General features: G+C 39.2%; 1 protein-coding gene across 1 annotated transcript; it reads right to left on the minus strand.

Moving 5' to 3' along the window:
• Positions 1-3809: 3809 nt before the first annotated feature.
• golph3a (golgi phosphoprotein 3a) lies at positions 3810-13473 on the minus strand. The gene is made up of 4 exons (XM_033619883.2): positions 12940-13473; positions 10779-10910; positions 9513-9627; positions 3810-6083 (listed from the first exon to the last, which is right to left on the minus strand). The coding sequence occupies exons 1-4, from the start codon at positions 13147-13149 to the stop codon at positions 5659-5661; spliced, it is 882 nt and encodes a 293-aa protein (XP_033475774.1). The 5' UTR covers positions 13150-13473; the 3' UTR covers positions 3810-5658.
• Positions 13474-18333: the final 4860 nt, after the last annotated feature.

The raw sequence follows: 18333 nt of genomic DNA on the forward strand, positions 1-18333 counted from the left end.
TTACTAATCAAAATGTCAGTGATTACAAAGGGATCACATGGGAATATATTCTGTTTGGTTAAAAAGTTTATATGTAGAATAAAAGATTCATTCTGTTGCTTTGCATCGTTTTTGCCATGCAAGAATGTCTTCTTTTGGACAAAGGCTATTTTCGGAATTTGTTAAGCTTATTGCCCTGCTTAAAACATATGTTAATTTAATTAATCTAAATAGTTACATTACTTGTTACATTTTAAACAGGGTAACTGGTAGTCTGTAACCATTACATTTCCAAAGTAACCTCATCAACACTTAAAATGACGCCTGAATTTTAAAGTCTTGCAGTGAAGCTGCTGCACTTGTTACTGCTCCTCTAATAATAGTGCAGACTGGCAGGGGAAGTGGTAGCATGGATTGCTAGCATTGGACTGCTGAGCACCTCTACTGGTCTGGTAATGAAGCAGTCTGCATTCCTTATTTTGATGACTTGTGTGATCAATTGATAATGTGGCACTTAAGTTTTGAACGAACCGTGAGCATCCATATTTTTCTGTCTCCATCAGATAGAAAATGTCATTATGTTTGCCTAAACACCATGACGATTAACATTTCTGATGACATACCAAAGTCTGGGGGGGGGGGGGGGGGGGGTTGTCCCATTTCATAAGTGAAGATTTCAACCAGTTCCCCTTATAACTGTTCAGAGGGGCAAAGGGGCACTCAAAAACTAGGGGAAGGAGTAAAAACAAGAAATGGGATTGAGCCTATGACATGATAAAATCAATAAATTAGCATGAGCTAAACCTGAGTCTTCACAAAGGACAAAGACGTGTTCACAACCTTCAAATAAAACTTAAAATCAGTTGTATGATTAGGCACTTCCAAGCTCTTGGTTTATTTTCTAGGGTCAAAGAAAGTACACAGACTAGAGGTCCCTTTATTTAGATAACATATATAATCTCTCATATTCACTCTGCAATTTGAGGTGACTTTCTGATGCATAAACCCCTTGGTCACCTCCTCTCCCACAATCACTGACTGATCACTCCCAGCCCTTTGCTACATACAATATCAGAGGGAGGCTATCTGTAATAAAGCAAATGTCTTTCACAAGATCCATGAGGTTGAGTAGCAAAAGTTGTGTGAAAACAGAGAACAGCTAAACAAATGCGAAAATAAAAGTCATAAAATTGAGGCAATATGAAATTAAGAGCAAAGTATGGTTCATGGTGAGAAGGCTTTGACAAATGTTTAAGAGCACAATGTCCACAAGACAGTGCAGCTGAACCATGAAGGATTTTGGAAAGCTGACAGTGCAATTGTGACAAAATGTTGTTTCAATTTGTGTCGGATACAAATACACAAGTATATACATCAACATCTGGAATGTGAGCCCATCCTTTGATTCTTCTGATTAGACTTTGGTGAGCGAGTTAGATCATCCATCAGATTTTTTAAAAGTTTAGTAAATACAGTGGATTTATTTTGAAAGCATTCGCAAGTAACTGCAAAGAAAAACTGAACATTTAAGCATCGCTGACAGTTCAGGAAATGCACTTGTTTGCCACTAAGCCCACGTTCACATGAGAAGATCAATATCTATTTCAGCTCTGTGCACTCAAGGTCTGGTCTGGAATATGTTAAGCCAGGTTTAACAAAGACTGGAGGCAGATGAAACTGCTTGCCTAGCTCCATTAAGTGAAAAAATACACTTAAAACAACTCTGAAGAAGCCTGATTTACATACTAGATATGGTGTGTTATCTGGTCAAGTATTGGGTTTGTTGACATTAATTGATACAGGGCTCTAACCTCAACACTGAAAACAGAACTTTTGGGATGCTGTTTGTCAATGCACACAGCGGGTTTTGGTCAGGAAATGGCTCTTACGTTCAATAAAAACATTAACGGAAGTACAGACAAGACATCAAATCATGTAAATGAGAGTTTGGGAAATTGCAAGACTTAAAGACACTTTGGTATTTTTTAATTTGGACCCTACTTTCTCATGCTTTGGGGTCTACATGACTAATGAACCGTTTTTAAAATTGGTCCAGTACTGGCAAGATCGCTGAAGCCGCCACAGCAGTAGCAAAACAGGCTGCAATGTAATCCCTGTGGAAACTGTGCACCATCAATTGACTTAATTTAAAGTAGGAAGGAATGATACTGGATTGTTTGCCTTTATCCAATATGCAGATATATACCAACTTATTTGATTGATACCCAATACAGATATCGATATATCCACTTTTTTTTCCCCAACCTAATTTTAGTGATCAAGTCTCTTCTGCAGTGGAATTAACATCATATTATGCATGCATACTCTTATCATGATGGCCCACCAGCAGATAGAGACATAAAATAAAATCCTTTCAATGTATGCAAAATAAAAAAAAGCACATCAGCCGATGTTGATATTTCATTTTACTGCCAATACCGATGACTTGTCGATGTTATCATGCATCCCTAATTTAAAGTGCTTGTTTTTGCCGCTGACAGGCTTAGACGATTATTAGAAGTGTCTGACAACATCTTAGACAGGACACTACAGAGAAGTAAAATGTTTTTCTTGCCTTTCAGTGATCCAGTCTGTTCGTTAGTGTATGTAACCGAGCCGCACTAAAGGAGAAGTCACGTTCTTTTTAGACAACACTAAGCTACACTTTCTGTACTTACACTGATAAACTTGGAGCAACAATCTGATACGCCATAGTGTGGTGATTTTTTTTGTGTGGCAATATGGTATTGTTAAACGGACTCCAACTATCAATTTTTTATTACATAAATGATTAATATTCAACAAATACAAATCAAACTTTTGTTAGCTCTCGAGAATAATATAATCAATTGCTTTTTCAGTCTGTTACAAACATTTTGCTGCAATAAAAATTACTGAAGTGAGATGAACAGACTAAAAACTTTATCTTACTGGATAATGCAGATGTTGACAAAGTTTTTCTTTGGGGACATAACTTAAAGTTAAAAATACTGTTATTATTAACATTTACTTTAATCACAAAACTCAGCATATTGCAGCATGTTTACTATCACAATAATATTGTATCATGACTTACGTACCATAACAACATCGAATCATGGGGCCTCTGGTGATTCCCACCCCCATTAACTGGCAAGATGCAATAACACGCCACCACAAAATACCGGTGGTCTCTGCAGCAATCAAACATTGATCCAAATTAGTCTGCACTGAGTTTGAAAGAGAGACTGCATAAGTAAGAGATATATAAACGGAAGTAACCTCCATAAAGGTCTCACATGCCTCCATGCTGCTTTCTACTGATTAATAGCTTGTCAGTAACATTAAACGTGACACACCAGTAAAATAAAAATATGCACACAGAGAGGCATATTCATCTGTCTACTAGCAATGGCAGAAGAGTCTACAGCCTATTTTTAGCAAATTGGCCCATGTTTAAAAAGCCTGCGTACATGCCCTAACTTTAGTGGAAAAGGGGTATGAGTCACTTAGATCCAAAACATGGGAAAATAGGGTCCAGGTTAAAAATTTCAGTTTCCCTTTAATTATATCTTTGAAGGAGCTGTGGTAGCACTTTGTGTGTGATCCAGTCTGTTTTAAAGGGACTTCACATGCCCTTGACCTCTCCCTGTATTGGAGAAGAGTTGAAATTCACATTCATCTTCACATTCATAAGCAAGTTTTTCACGAAATGTCTTGAGTCAAAGACTTACAGGTGTTTTTCTTTTGTTTTTTTAAATCAAGACCAGGTAGAATACAGAAACTCAAAAGATGAAGAGAAGATCATCCTAAATGCATTTTTTCTGCACCAAGACCTGTTGATTACTTCATTTTTGATTATATTTAAACTCACTAATAAGTGAAAACAAAATGTCTATTTGAATTTTGCCAACAAAGGTAGCTGGCATTGATTAGGTCTACTTTCCTGAGTTTGTTTCTGCCCATAAAATATTTATTCTTTTTTTTAAGCCCTAGTAAGTATCAGCTCACACAGTTAAAAGCTGTGTTAGCTGATGCTACCAAGTCCCATAAATTAGCTTACACAATTTTAGAGCCATTTGTTTTATCAAGGAGATGAAATTGGACCCAGACTAAGATGTGTTACCTGTCAAATATTACATACTGGAATCCTGAATGTAACCTGGTTTATATTAGACATGCACACGTTTTGACAGTGTCTCTAGATGACATACAATCCAAGTCCTCCACCAAATCCATGTTTCATTGCAAATTAAAAACAAACAAACAAACAAAAAACTGTTAGCCGGAGGACATTTAAAACTGTATGACCTATTTTCACTTATGACAGAAAGGTTCATTAAATATTAGTATTTTTATTTTTCTTCCATTATCATACGCCCCATCAATTCTACGTTTGCAGAACTTCAGAGTTTGTATTATTCCAGCACGTTTTTTACCGAATGCCCTAAACGAGTCTGTCTAATGATGTTCTCCATAATTTGGCTTTTCATTTTTAAAGAAATATTCAATGGGGCTGTGGTCAAAGTAACTGATAAGTTACCCAAGTCAGCGCTCCATATTCCTGGGACTGCAAGTGTCCATGCATGTGCAGGCTTATTGTCCTGTTGACAAACGAATGATCTTCCACGCAACTTTTGACCAGAAGGGATGGAATGTAGGGCGGCACGGTGGCTCAGTGGAAAGCGCTGTTGCTTCACACCAAGCAAATCTTCAGTTTGAATCCAACAGGCAGTTGTGTGGAGTTGGAATTTTCTCCAAGTGCCTGCACTGGGTCCCCCCACCCCCTCCCCACAGTCAAAAAACATGCAGGTCAGGTGATCTGGAAACTCAATTGCCTGCAGGTGGACTTGTCTGTCTCCATGTGTCAGCCCTATGGTATACTGGCGACGTGTCCAGGGTGTACCCTTCCCCTCAGCCAGTGTGAGCTGGGACAGTCTCCAGCCCCGTGCATCCCTGCACAGGACAAGCAGGTATATATAATGGATGGATTAAGAGGCATCAACTGAGTACACTCAGTACTAGGTAGTGGACTCAGACTCTCAGATCTGACCACATTAGTTTTCTCCCAGTACTTAATTTCAGAGTAAAAGAATGCTGAGACACCAAATACATCATATCCATACATTTCAATCACATTTTGTAAAAGATATCCAGTTAAAGACTTGACAGGAGTATCAGCTAACCTTTCTTTCCTTCACAGCATTACTGCCCTGTACATGGATTTGTACATGTACGTCACAGCTCGTTATTTTATTCTCAGGTGTATCAGAATGCTACTATGAGTAACCTGTGCCATACATATCGTACCTCTAAGAAACAGTTCCACAGATACACCCAATAGAAAATAAGGAGGATATGAATCGACATCTTGATTTCGGCCTAACCCATATCATCACCAGCCACTTCATTTAGAGTTCCATGTGAGTTATTAATTTTTTAGCAAAAGTGAACACAAATGGCATATGGGGGGAGGAGGGGACTGGGCCATGAAGGATCAACGTCGACAGTTACCTGCAAGGAAAAGAAAATGAAGCAGGGAGAGGCATGAGAAAAGAGGGCAGCCCATTCCAATAGTCCAGGAAGGGGTCAACTGTAATTCAGTCAAGTCACCATTTTGGGGTCAGTACTCTGATTCCTACCCCAAAGTACAATGCCACGTGAATGCCACAACTGCTTGCTGTCCTCTTTGTGGTTGCCTCATTTGGTGAAGGCGGCCACCACAGCCCATAACAGCTCGTTGGCGTTGGCCTTCATGCTCTCCCCCTCAGGCTCCAGTTCCAGCAACTGCCGCACTCTCTTCATGGCCAGGTCATATTGGTCATCTAGCAGCGGTGCAAAGGCATTTTCCAGGACATCAGAGGAATGGGCTAAGAAGATGAGCGCAAGCAGCCTCTTGTCCATTCGATGGGGGTCGTTCACCCACTTGTCCAGGACAGCCTCCTGGACCTTCTTGATGAGGCGCTGCTTGATGTTGTTGTTGGTCAGAGGATGCGTGGTCATGTCAAAAAGCAGGAAGTTCTGCTTCTCAGTGGTGAGGACGCCTTTTTCCACCAAGTTTTTGGCCAGCCGTTCACGGACGTTCCGCAGTTGATAATGAAGCTTCAGGGGGTTCCACGTCTCTCCTAAAGATAAGCCAGTAAGAAAAAAGAGTGTTAATGCAGTGATGTTGATAGGTTTTCAGTGTAGTTAGTAGGGCTGGGTGTCACCTCTAAAAAAAATTAAACCAATACCAATAGCGTACTTCAATCGATACCCATGATGCAAATCGAGTGGGGTGTAGTATAGCCATACTTTTAAACATTTTGGTGGCAACTCCGCACATGGAACTGCCAACTCAATCAAATACACAACGCTTGACTTCACCACACCATAGACTGTATGGGTTGTAACGTTAGCTGCTGCTGTGAGAGTGTGAGTGCTGGGGATAGAGAGCCCTCCTGCACACACACAGTGACAGGGCTAACCATTAGCATCACACTACTAATGTTGCTTAACGGTTATCAACAGGTTAAGCGCCAGAGTTGAGCTGGTCTGTGTGAGTTTGTTGGGACCATTTAACAGCTCAGTGTAAGATGTTACCCACTACTGTGTTGGCTCGTGCTAACTGGGCAGACATTGACTGGACCATTCACAGAAAAGAGCAGCTCCAGAGACACAGCAACAGAAACTATGCTGATCTGGTGGGGGTTCTGGGATGGTGCAGCATCACCATCACCATAATTCTCATTAGTCGAATAATCGCTGTGTTACTTTCATAAGGAGAAAATGCTACATCAATAGCTTTCCAGGATGAATCCATTATTTTCTGCAGCGGGGGGGACAGGAAAATGTGAAAATGGGGGTGTTTTCAAAACACCCCCATTGTTGACAAAAAGTTGAACTCGCCCACCCTCACGCTCAGCATCGCGGTGGTGCAGACCTCCTGTCAGTTTCTGTAAGCTGAAACCATTACCCTCAGTGGAAATGAAGCTTGTATTTACTTGTTTATCAGAGATAAGAAACAATAAATTGTGAAGACAGTAAAGCCTTCAATAAACTAGCCTTTTTAAATCATGTGTGTGATTTATCCTGGCTTCATAGGAGCAGAGGAAATCTCTGCTCGTCGCTAGGCTAATGTATACCATGTAAAATGCCATAGGCTGGCACTAATAATGTTAGCATGTTGTATTTGCTTGGAAAACGTGTTTAGAATAAGACAGATGTTTTGTCGGTGAATGTTGTGAGTTGTAATGGAGCCAAATTATATGCTGTTACCTTTGTTAAATGTTGCTGTTGTCCCTGGTTTTATATGAAAAGAGGAAAAGATCACTAGGCTAATTTAAACAATGTAAAACGCCACAGACTTGTGCTAATAACGTTAGCATGTTGTATTAGTGGGGGTAATGTGTCCAGATAAAGACGAGTGTTTGTCTGTAAGTTCTGCGATTTATAGTGAAGCCAGTTTGCGTACTTGTACTTGCACTTAACACAGTCCTCCACCACCGACTGGTGTTTTGGAGGTGTAACTGCAGAGTGACAGACACACCACCACAGAAGTAAAAATAACGTGCAGATTTTTTTCCTCACGACTCATGGATTAGTTGAAAATTATGTGTGACTTTAGTCGACCAAGATTTTCTTTGGTTGACTACAGCCCTAACTGCAATATTTTCATTCATCACACAGGCTGATTTAGTATAGTACGTGCAACATATAGACTGCTGTCAAAATGTAAACTAATTAACAGACAGACTAAACAGAGTAGCAGCTTGTCCTTCTGAGTGTTGCTGGAGAATGAGTGAGTGAGTGAGGGCAGAGAGTGTGACAGAGGAGAGATGCACACTGGCATGGCTTTTTGGAAGAACAGCGTTACGTAACGCAACTTGACTGTATATCGATATAAACGGCATTGTCTAAATCAGTGGTTCCCAACTAGTCCAGCCCCAGGGTCCAGACTTCTCCTTTGTCATTAGTTTGAGGTCCACACAGTTTAATAATATTAAGCATCATACTAGCATTTGGCCATGTCGTCGAGCTAGTTTGCTTTCTCTGTCAAATAGTTGTCTATTAGTCACTCAATCTAAAGCAAAAAATAGCACTTCAACATTAAAGCTCTGTGCCGGAAATTCAGACGTATCGTCTTTCACTCGCACAAACCCATTACTTTCAATGTAGACGCGCATCATGAGCACTCCCAAACCAAAGCGACGCCTTAGCGGCACGCATTTGGTGTGACGTGCTTGTTTTTTCCATCCGGCGCACAGCTCCACGGACTTGCTTCTCCCTCCTGTGTTGTGTCAGATCCCGGTTCCCCCTCGGGCTGTGTCTCTTCTACTGTTTCCCACGGAGCTCTGACCCGTTTGAAAGGCGAAGGAAGCCCGTATGTGGAAAGACGTCGCCTCCGAGATTTAGAATGTGTATTATAGAAGAGAAACACACATTTCAGGAAGGCTGACTTGTATCATTAGAACAGACATGTCCTGTGATTTTCAGCCTTCTTTTGTATTTAATAGAGGGGGGACAATACCTGACAGTAATATTCTCAGCTGTCAGGATGTGCCTGCTGTAAAGGGTAAATATAATCATAGAAGGCTGAAAATCACAGGACATGTGTGTTCTGATTATACAAGTCAGCAGTGTAAAGCTCAAGCATGTGGGGGCCTCCTTTCATATTTAATAGAGGGGGGACCATATCTAAAAGTACAGCTGTTAAGATGCCCCCGCCACAGGCCTTTGCCACCTTGGTCTCGAAAAAACCCAGGGAAAACCCTGACTAACACCACTGTTTCTATGATTTCAACATGGATTTGTGACGGATTTTGTGACATCACACCTATCATACCCACCGACTGGCATAACTCATTAAAGCTGCAATGAAACGATGGTGCTCCAATACTATCACTGATCTGAGATTTTCCTGACACGTTAAAGACAGGAGGTCAACAAGAGGTTCAATGGGGGTTTTGTACTAAAGCAGAAATTTACAAAAATTAATAAATAAAAACACTCAATAAATAATTTCTTCACTCAACATGGTCACTTCTTTGAAGTCTGCTGTTATGACATTTTCTGCTGTTCCACCGGTGTATGTCTCATTCGCAACTTATATTCAAACATCATATACACACACACACACAACCGTAAAACAACACAATGACTCTGATGTTGCTTTGTCGTGTTTTACATTTTAAGGTTTTTACCGCCTATCAGTCAGGTATTATTTGGTCCCAAAGGGTGTTAATTTTGTTGATAGTGCTGGGCGATATGGAGAAAATAAAACATTATGATACTTATGACCAATACTTCAATATTAATATTGCAATGATATTTTGCAATGAGGGTTAATAAAATATTTACTTTAAAACCAGAAAAAATACAATACTTACAATACCACAACATCCAAAATCAAAGACAAAATCTATCATCACAATCAGGATATCAATATATTGCCCAGCACCAGTTGTTGCCCTTAAGTTGAGAATCCCCACAAAGTCTGGTGTCACTGTTTATAGATCTCTTTACACATATAGAAACATTGTGAGGCTGTGGGCCGATGAAGCAGCTGATCTCACCACTGAGCAGTTCAATCCAGCTCTGCACGGTCTCTGGCGGTTGTGTATCTTTGATGTGTTTTAGTGCTTCATCCAGGAGCACGTCACCTGTTGGAGCATCTGACTTACAAATCACCTGCGAATTACATTTAGAAAAATGACAGCCAGTTACAAGGTGTTGTTATCAGAGGACAGTCACTGAAATACACACAAAATGTCTCTTTTCTTTCAATTCAAGGCTCTGCTCACATTGCTGAGTGGCATTCACTGTCACATCAGACACTGACACTGCTAACAGCTAACTTGTAAATCATGTGCTCTGCAGTTCACTTACTCAACTAGGACTGTAACTAAAATAAACTGTGGTGAAGATGGTTAAAAAAAAAGAAAGAAAGGCCCCTCAGTTTCCCAGAAGCCAAGACTGACATCTCTAAATGTTTTGTTCTGTGCAACAAAGAGCCCAAAACCCAAAGATATTCAGTTCACAATGACATCAAACAGAGAAAACCACAAAATCCTTGCATTGCAGAAGCTACAACCAAAGATTATTGGGCATTTTTACTTAAAAAAAACTGTTGTCAATAGATTCGTTCACTCCCATTCTGGAAACCAGACACACCTGCCAGCTCATGCATCTGTTCCCCCTTCCCTTCAGACAGATTTCCAGCAGACCCGGCCCATTTCAGGCCAGTCACAACTGTTTATCTGATATGGGGCATGTTTCAGACGATGACTGACAACCAGGGGAGCCTTCATGCTTTACCCAAAATATGTGATGATATGTGACGTTTTTTGTGCCTGGGACACAACAGCTAGCATAAACCTAGCTTAGTAAAGAGATGCACTGAAAAGGCATTATCAAAAATAACCAAGATGGCTGCAGCTGATGTGGAACTTTCTCTGAAATATTATTTTCAAATTCTGATGGTAAAAATGGCAATACATTTTGTTGCTCTGATTGGTTGTAGCTCTATCCAGTTGTGTCAAGAGGCATTTTGATCTACTGCCGTCGGTCATGCCCCGTAAATATCTAAAATGAACTCAGACGTTCCAGACTAGCTTGCATTTGCAATTTGCTCTGGCAATGCCAGGCTGCCAATAAATTTAATGGACAATGGGTCAGTTAAGAGTTTAGCCCATGTGTTGGTACAAGTGTGCAGGAGTTGGTCAGGCCTTTCTGTAAATATGCAAATGCCCCTCCTAACGTGAGTTAAGGCGAGGTAAAAAACAAAGAGCAGCAGCAGAACTATTTATTCAGTAAAGATTAGGCAGAAATACGTGTCCTACCTTCCTGGCCAGCAGACCTTTCCTCCTCATGCCACAAGCCTCCAGTTGAAGACGTCCTCGCAGGGCCAGTTCAATCAGCATGCAACCACGCAAACCTGATGAAATGCAGTCATTCCAGAACGAGGTGTAGCCCTACATAATGGAAGCACATATCAGAATCTGGGTGTGTCAATAAGTTACCATGCAATTACAACAGTCTATTGTATACTAACAAGAGGGCTCTCTGAACCCAGACTGGCTGTCAGGAGAATTCCTGTTGGTCTATCCAATTAAGCCAGTGAGTAAACATGCTAAGTGAAACATTAATCTAAAACAACACTTGCAGGTCCTGCCTGTTAGTTACAATGTTTTAAGCACCCTCAGATGAAATTATAGTAACACTTCTTGGCATCATTAGTATGGCACCGAATCTGTACTCACTGGCCCAAATATTACAGCTGCTGAGCTGGCATTACATTTTGACAACACCACCTTTGTATGTGCATGTTCTCCTCTAGGCATCTGACTACAGACTGAATATTAAATGCAGACAGACTACTGCAAAGTCTAAGGCAAGTAATGCCCATTTGTGAATAGCTTAAAACGCCTTATCTTTGATCAAGACAAATTGCTCATAAGTCACAGACAGTAGTTAGTATGACATAGTTAATAGTAGTTTGTACCCAAATGCCTCAGTACCTGTGAGGCTGTATGTGGCTTCAGTTAAAGAAAAAAGTAAAGACAGCTTGACAGAAACAAAAGTAAATAAAACAGAAGACACAGTCTGAAAAGTCTGATGCAGCTTCAGCCTTACATACCTTGACAGGTGAACAGCCTTCTAATCTATTAGTCTATGTTTTGTTTTGATGCAGCAAAACAAACCTGAGCATATCACAGTATTGCACTCCGACACTGCCTAAGGAATATCCAACAGTGCTTTGGTTGAGCCTTTTGGTGCAAGCACTAAATAATACTTTAAATGCAAATACTTATAAATATATAAATAAATATTGGTATAGATCAAACACTGTGTCATCACTTTGCTCAGTCAGTCTATTGGTGAAGGGCAGAAGACTTCTTGATGCAAAAAGAAGACATGCTGGTCATGCAGGCCTTTAGTTATGTACTTAGTTACAATGTGCAACATTTTTTTCTCTGGAGTACTGCATCAGCATTGGTTGCAAGATTAAAATTAATTAAAATGTACTGTAAAAGGACTCATAACAATGTTTTCACAGTGATAAAAAAAATCTTCCTTGATTGGTAATTTGCAGTAGACCTGTCATGGATTTGTTATGCATGTTTATTGGTCTTCATGATATAGCGTAGTTAATCTAAAGTTTTGGAAAGGAAATGGACAAACCACCTGTTGAAACTTTCACACACATCTATAACTAAAAATCACTGGTCTCACCTCAGTTAGACAGATGATGTTCAACTGACAGTTCTATAAAAAAAATAACTGTAGCAGTGATTATTTCAGTGCGTTGTTGGTTCATTGTTGTTGGTTTTCACTTGGGCTTTACACATTTTTCTGTTGATCAGTTTCAACAAATCCTTATAGCGTGTGGTTATAAAAAAAAACAGAAAATGGTAAAAGGAGGTGTCACTACTTTTTGTGGTACTGTACCACTCTCTTCCAGTCGACTGCTGTTTTTACCAGTGATAAGGTCACATTACACAATGACCCCATGGCAGCAGCTTAGGCTAATTGTGCGACATTCATGCTTGGAAACTTACAGTTATTCCTACAGACCATTAACCCATTTATCTGAATTTCCCTGGCCACTGTTGGTAATCGTTTTCCCTGTATCCTGTTATGCTAACTCCCTAACGTGAGTATACCGATAGGCATAAACATCACAAGACAGACTATCTGTCGCGGGATAATAATGTTGTCACAAGACAACATCCAATTCACTGACCACCACTATTGTTTATATATTAAACATTTCTTCTCGACATAACCTTGTTTCGCCAAAAGACATGAACCAATTCGGTCTGCGGCTCTGAGGCCCATCATTGTTGTTAGCTATAGCATTACAGCAAACGAGGATGCTAACGGTTACTAACGCTATGTCTATTAGAGAAATAGAGCTAACGTTAGCTTAGGGAACGTCCCATAGTCTATAGATTTACCTTAATTTTACAGTGTCGGAACCAGAGTGTTACGTGCTATTACCTCTCGGTCCTTCAGTCCCAACAACAGCACTTCTTCCATCAAGGTGAGACGTGTTTCTTTGGAGTCTCCGGTATCATCATCGTCCTGCTCGTCTCCCCGCCGGGGCTCATGGTCCTCCTCGCCGGACGGACGGTCTTTGTCAGCGGCGTTGCGCGAGGCTTCGGTCCGCCTCTGCACGAGGCCCGAATTCCGCTGAACCAAGGTAGTCATGTCTGCCGGCAACTTAGCGAAACAACGACGAAAACAAGACGCCTCGGACTACGCTGCCCGAGATGTTTGACACTATTATTTGTTGTAAACCATATAGCAGTTACCTCGAGGGTTTTGCGAACTGACTACAGCGGCCTGAGTACCCTTGTCATCTGGAGTACTGATCCCCTTCCTTGACTTCGTCTGCAGCAATATAATGTCTATCTAATATGGCGCCGTGTGGTGATTGTGGTACCGAACTTATCCAGCAGGTAGAGGCCGAGATAATCTCAACACCCAAAAACAGCATCCAAGTAACTTCAAGTTTTGCCACATCAGCTAATTTCATAAGCAAATAACAGTCATGTTTTTTCTATGTTACCCAGAGGCGCAGTCACGCTTTATTATGACCTACTACATTTCTCTAACACCCCTTATCATCATTGAGTAGGCAAGAGGACAAGAAACACAACGAAACTCGACCTTATTTTTATACAATGCAAAGTGTCCACACCTCAACCATCAGCTAACCGTGTGTTTCTAAATGCCCCCAGGTCACTCAAATGATCCAACACCTTTTTATAATATGAGATTACTCGCCCCTGTAATTTATTTTGTGGTGCCCACATGATATAAAAACTGCATTAAAAATCAACATTAACTATGCTGTAAGGTAGTACTCTAAACTGACCAATAATTGGCGCTCTTGCACCATCTATTCTATGGAAAATGTAGTCTACACTTCTTGTGCTTTCTACTGTGCACGTCATCGTTGTTCAGAGGTTGAATATTGTATTTCAGTGGAAGAAATACTTTTTCAGTATCTTACCGAATGTGTGCAAGTTAGGCTGGAATAATTTTTAAATTTTGTATGTTTTATTTCCAAAACTTTGTCCCTATATATATTGTACCATATGTAAAGGTCACATATCTAGTAAAATGACTGTAAATTTTATATTGTATTTTCAAGTTGTTTTGGAATGTTTTTCCTCTTCCAGAATTTGTCACTACCGAAACATATAGTATTATACAAAAAAATAAATATCAACCTGTTATGCTTGTTCCTTCCCTTGTCTAAAGTTTTACATTTTTACAATTTTTTACTGAAGGTTTTCATAATTAAATCTATAAAAATTAATATTTTAACAAATTTCGAAGTGCAAATTATAGAATTCTTCAAAATCTAAATGCAATCTTTCTTTGTAAAATGCATAATGCTGATCAGATTGATTTCAGAGTTAATAATTGATGAAACAGAACATAAATGTAACCGATTAGCATCATAATACTTTAGTTGATAACTCAATATACTTTTTACAAAACACCCAGTGTTTCAGTAGTGACTGTCCTGTTTCGGTAGTGACCATTATTCTGTCAAGGTTGCATCATATTCCCTCAAATGTATGCTTTATGGTGGGAATATTACAAAGACAAATGTTTTATGGTTAATAAAACATTTTAATTTTTGAGAGAGTAGAGTAGAGCAGAGCAGAATAGAGTAGAGCAGAGCAGAGCATAGTAGAGCAGAGTAGAGTAGAGTAGAGTGGAGAAGAGTATAGTAGAGTAGAGCAGAGTAGAACAGAATAGAGTAGAGAAGAGTGGAGCAAAGTAGAGCAGAGTAGAGCAAAATAGAGTAGAACAGAATAGATTAGAGCAGAGAAGAGCAAAGTAGAGTAGAGAAGAGTATAGTAGAGTAGAGTAGAGCAGAGTATAGTAGAGTAGAGTAGAGCAGAATAGAGCAAAGCAGAGCAGAGTAGAACAGAGCAGAGTAGAACAGAATAGAGTAGAGAAGAGTGGAGTATACCATAGAGTAGAGCAGAGCATAGTAGAATAGAGCAGAGTAGAGCAAAGTAGAGCAGAGTAGAGTAGAGCAGAGCAGAACAGAGTAAAACAAAGTAGAGTAGAGAAGAACAGAGCAGAGTAGAGCAGAACAGAGTAGAGAAGAGTATAGAGTAGAGCAGAGTAGACCAGGGTAGAGTAGAGCAGATTATAGAGTGGGACGGGGGTGCAGCACTACCCCCCTTCTCAGAAATTCAGGGGTGTGGCTAAAATCCAGACTCAACCAGTGCATTAAAACTCTTGTGTTTCGGTAGTGACATGAAAACAAGGGACACTATTTTTTTAGCATAGTTTCTTAATTTAAAAATTAATCCTACAATACATCTAAATCTTTCCGCTTAAACTTAATCACAAATATGTTTCAAATTACACTTTTGAAAAAAATATGAAAAATGTTTTAAGTGATATTTACATCAATTGAATTTTAGAGGTCAGGGTTAGGGACAGCTACTTCCCAACAGAAAGCACCCTATAAATGGTGATTGTGTATATATTTAGCTTATCACTTTTTTCATTTAATGTCCTGGGTTTAAATAGGTCATAACATAATCTTTGTAAATATCTATGTCTGAATAATCTTATTATTTATTTATTTATTTATTTTTTTGTTTGTTTGTTTTGTTAAGGGACAACACTTTGCACACAATCGGTAGAATGTGTGTAACAAGACAGATCCACCTTTACTAGCATCTGCAGCTTCTAATCTTGTGAAACATTACCTTGTACTTACAAAAGTGCATTGCATTCACCAAAGGAAAAAAAAAATCAAATGTGACTTCTTTATGTAATTATTATGGTTTATTATGTCATAATTACGGGATTCAAATCTCCAAAAGAAGAAAAAATGATGTCATAGTCACGTGATTTGGATCTCATAATTATGAGAAAAGTTCTAAAAAATTTACCCCTTTTTAAGTAAATACAGTATTGCATCTGAACAATGGAGTAAACAGATGGAAGTTATACTTAATTGTCAGTAATATGCATTCTGCTCAATAACACTATATCAATCTGTTATCACAAAGAGTGGCCCACACAGATTTTGCCAACCTTGCCCTGCAATAAGCCTATTCTTTGTTGCCTTCTGTCACAGCCTATGTGACAATGTGTGTCCTGGCTTTCAGTACTAATATAAGATCTGACAAGGTCTTATCACTTCTTAACATTCTGTCCATGTGTCTGGAAAACAATGTTACAATGCTGGCTTCTGATTCACCCACAAAGCCTTTTATTTTATGATGTCACTTTTCTAAAGTGTATCAAAATGATACCAGAATTTCTAATGTGAATGTATCAATCAGAACTATTCTTATTAATGCTAATAATAACAATGACGCTGGTGTGGCTGGTGTATGTCTTTCTAGCCTGATAACACTAGGGGCCTCCACTGACCAGGAACCAGTAGTGTGGTTAGAGAGCGGCTTATTAACTTGATGAAACACTAACAAAATCTTACAGACAATGGATATGCTAATTTGAACTGAACACACTCTCCCTCATGGGTGTGGTCCTCACCAGCAGGGGGTGAGGGTTTGGGGACAACCTAAGCTGGGATCACCACCGTTATCCTATTATTGAAGTGGGGAGGGTAGAGAAACAGCAACAGACCCAGTCTTTATGCCCTCTTGCTACCCATCTTTAGATGAGCGATGGTGCTTCCTGCCAGATGCTTGGCTTGGTGCAACTTCTCTTATTGTGCCCATCAAACTCATATATGCCTATGTGCACATGTGTTGACCGTGCATACAAGCCTGTCATTCCTGCCGTTTCTTACATATCACTTGTTTCTTGTTTTTATATATGTATATATTGTGTTATATATTATTGCACATTGAAACTTTTTTCATACACACTTAGTATTTATATTTATATTTTCTATTTCTTTATGCCTATATACAGTATAAAAGCCACTGTAACATGTCCCAGTCCCTCCCCTGGGGGGAACAATAAAGTATTTCAGATTCATGATTTTCTGCATTAAAACACATTAGCACTTCTGCAAGCCACATTTGTTTGTCTCGGCTTGTTTCTGTTTTCCCATTTGGGCCCATTGCACCTGTGAATTAATAGAATACAGCTCTTGGTGTCCTCTTGATATTGATAAGTCCTGATGGTTGAAATTATGATAAAATCATGATAAATACTGAATGTGTGATACTCAGGAAATTGTCATGGTTGTTAATGCCAGAGCCTTTGTGATCATGTAATGTGATCTGTGTAGTAGACCATTTTTGTTTGTTTGTTTGTTTGTTTGTTTTAATAATATATGATTTATTTAACAAACATAAATACATTAACAATATATACAAACAGAACTCTCCATGCCAGGGGTACATATAGGGAAAAAAAAAGAAAAAGTAAGGGACTGTTCTTTACTCATCAGAGGGGTGGCTGGAGTGTGACTTTATTTTGTTTAACCATCCCTTAAGCAAAAAATATTTTCCTTGAGCTTCCCTGAGTGACCATAAATTAGTAATTAGATTTTTAAAAATATACTCTTTGATGATTGAAAGTTGAAGACAAAATCCTGAAATTAAAAAAGTGCATGCTGGTTAATTTGTGCAAATGGTTTAGTTTTAATAAAATTTTAAATGAAGTGTAGAATAAAGCGATTTTGATGAAATATCACTACTTTAAGCTTGGATTTGGCTTTGTATTTTTTGTGATAGAGCTTTTGTCCTTTATGATATGACCAAGGACCATTGTTAATTTGAAAATCTAATGACAATCAGCATTAAAATAAATGCAAAATACAGCCATTTTAAGTTCTATGCCCTCTTTTAAGCCAAAATTAAAAAACATAAGTCCCTCCCCAGTACTTAAAAAATATTTGATATGCCTCCCCCTTTTTGCACCACCAGCTCATAAGTAACAAACAGACTCTAATAAAGATGCAGAATGCTGTCTCACTGATTCACATGGAATTTCTCAAACAGTTATTTTTTATTACCTTTTTATTCATTATTATTGTTGTGCCACATGGTTGTAGTTCTTGATAGAAAACTGAACTGCAAAATCCTGTTTGGAGTCCGTCCATCTCTTTCGGTTAATGTGGAATTTTCCCCAATGATAAAATTAAGTGTAGGCCGACAAAAAAAATGTTTTTCCCCCTCATAACTTTGAAAACACATAAAAATATCATTATCCCATAATTTAGTTGGTTTTTTTTTCTTCTTACAAAGTAGAACACTCACCCAAAATATTCTAATATACATACGATAGTAGCCTCATCGCTATCCACGGTGGCCTGGTTGGTCACAGAGCAGCAAACAGTGTGAGAGGAAGTGGTGCCTGGGAGGCGGAGTTCAGGGCAAAACAGCCGGCTCAACAAATTGTGGACATTTTGACTCCGCCCTCCGCAGCCGA

Source organism: Epinephelus lanceolatus, chromosome 9, assembly GCF_041903045.1.
Source record: "Epinephelus lanceolatus isolate andai-2023 chromosome 9, ASM4190304v1, whole genome shotgun sequence".
In the NCBI taxonomy this organism is placed as follows: Eukaryota; Metazoa; Chordata; class Actinopteri; order Perciformes; family Serranidae; genus Epinephelus; species Epinephelus lanceolatus.

Coding starts and splice junctions, on each gene's coding strand:
- golph3a (XM_033619883.2), bottom strand. CDS start 13,149: ATGACTACCTTGGTTCAGCGGAATTCGGGCCTCGTGCAGAGGCGGACC. Junction 9,628..10,778: donor AAGGTCTGCTGGCCAGGAAG/GTAGGACACGTA, acceptor TGTAATTCGCAG/GTGATTTGTAAGTCAGATGC. Junction 6,084..9,512: donor CTGGATTGAACTGCTCAGTG/GTGAGATCAGCT, acceptor GCTTATCTTTAG/GAGAGACGTGGAACCCCCTG.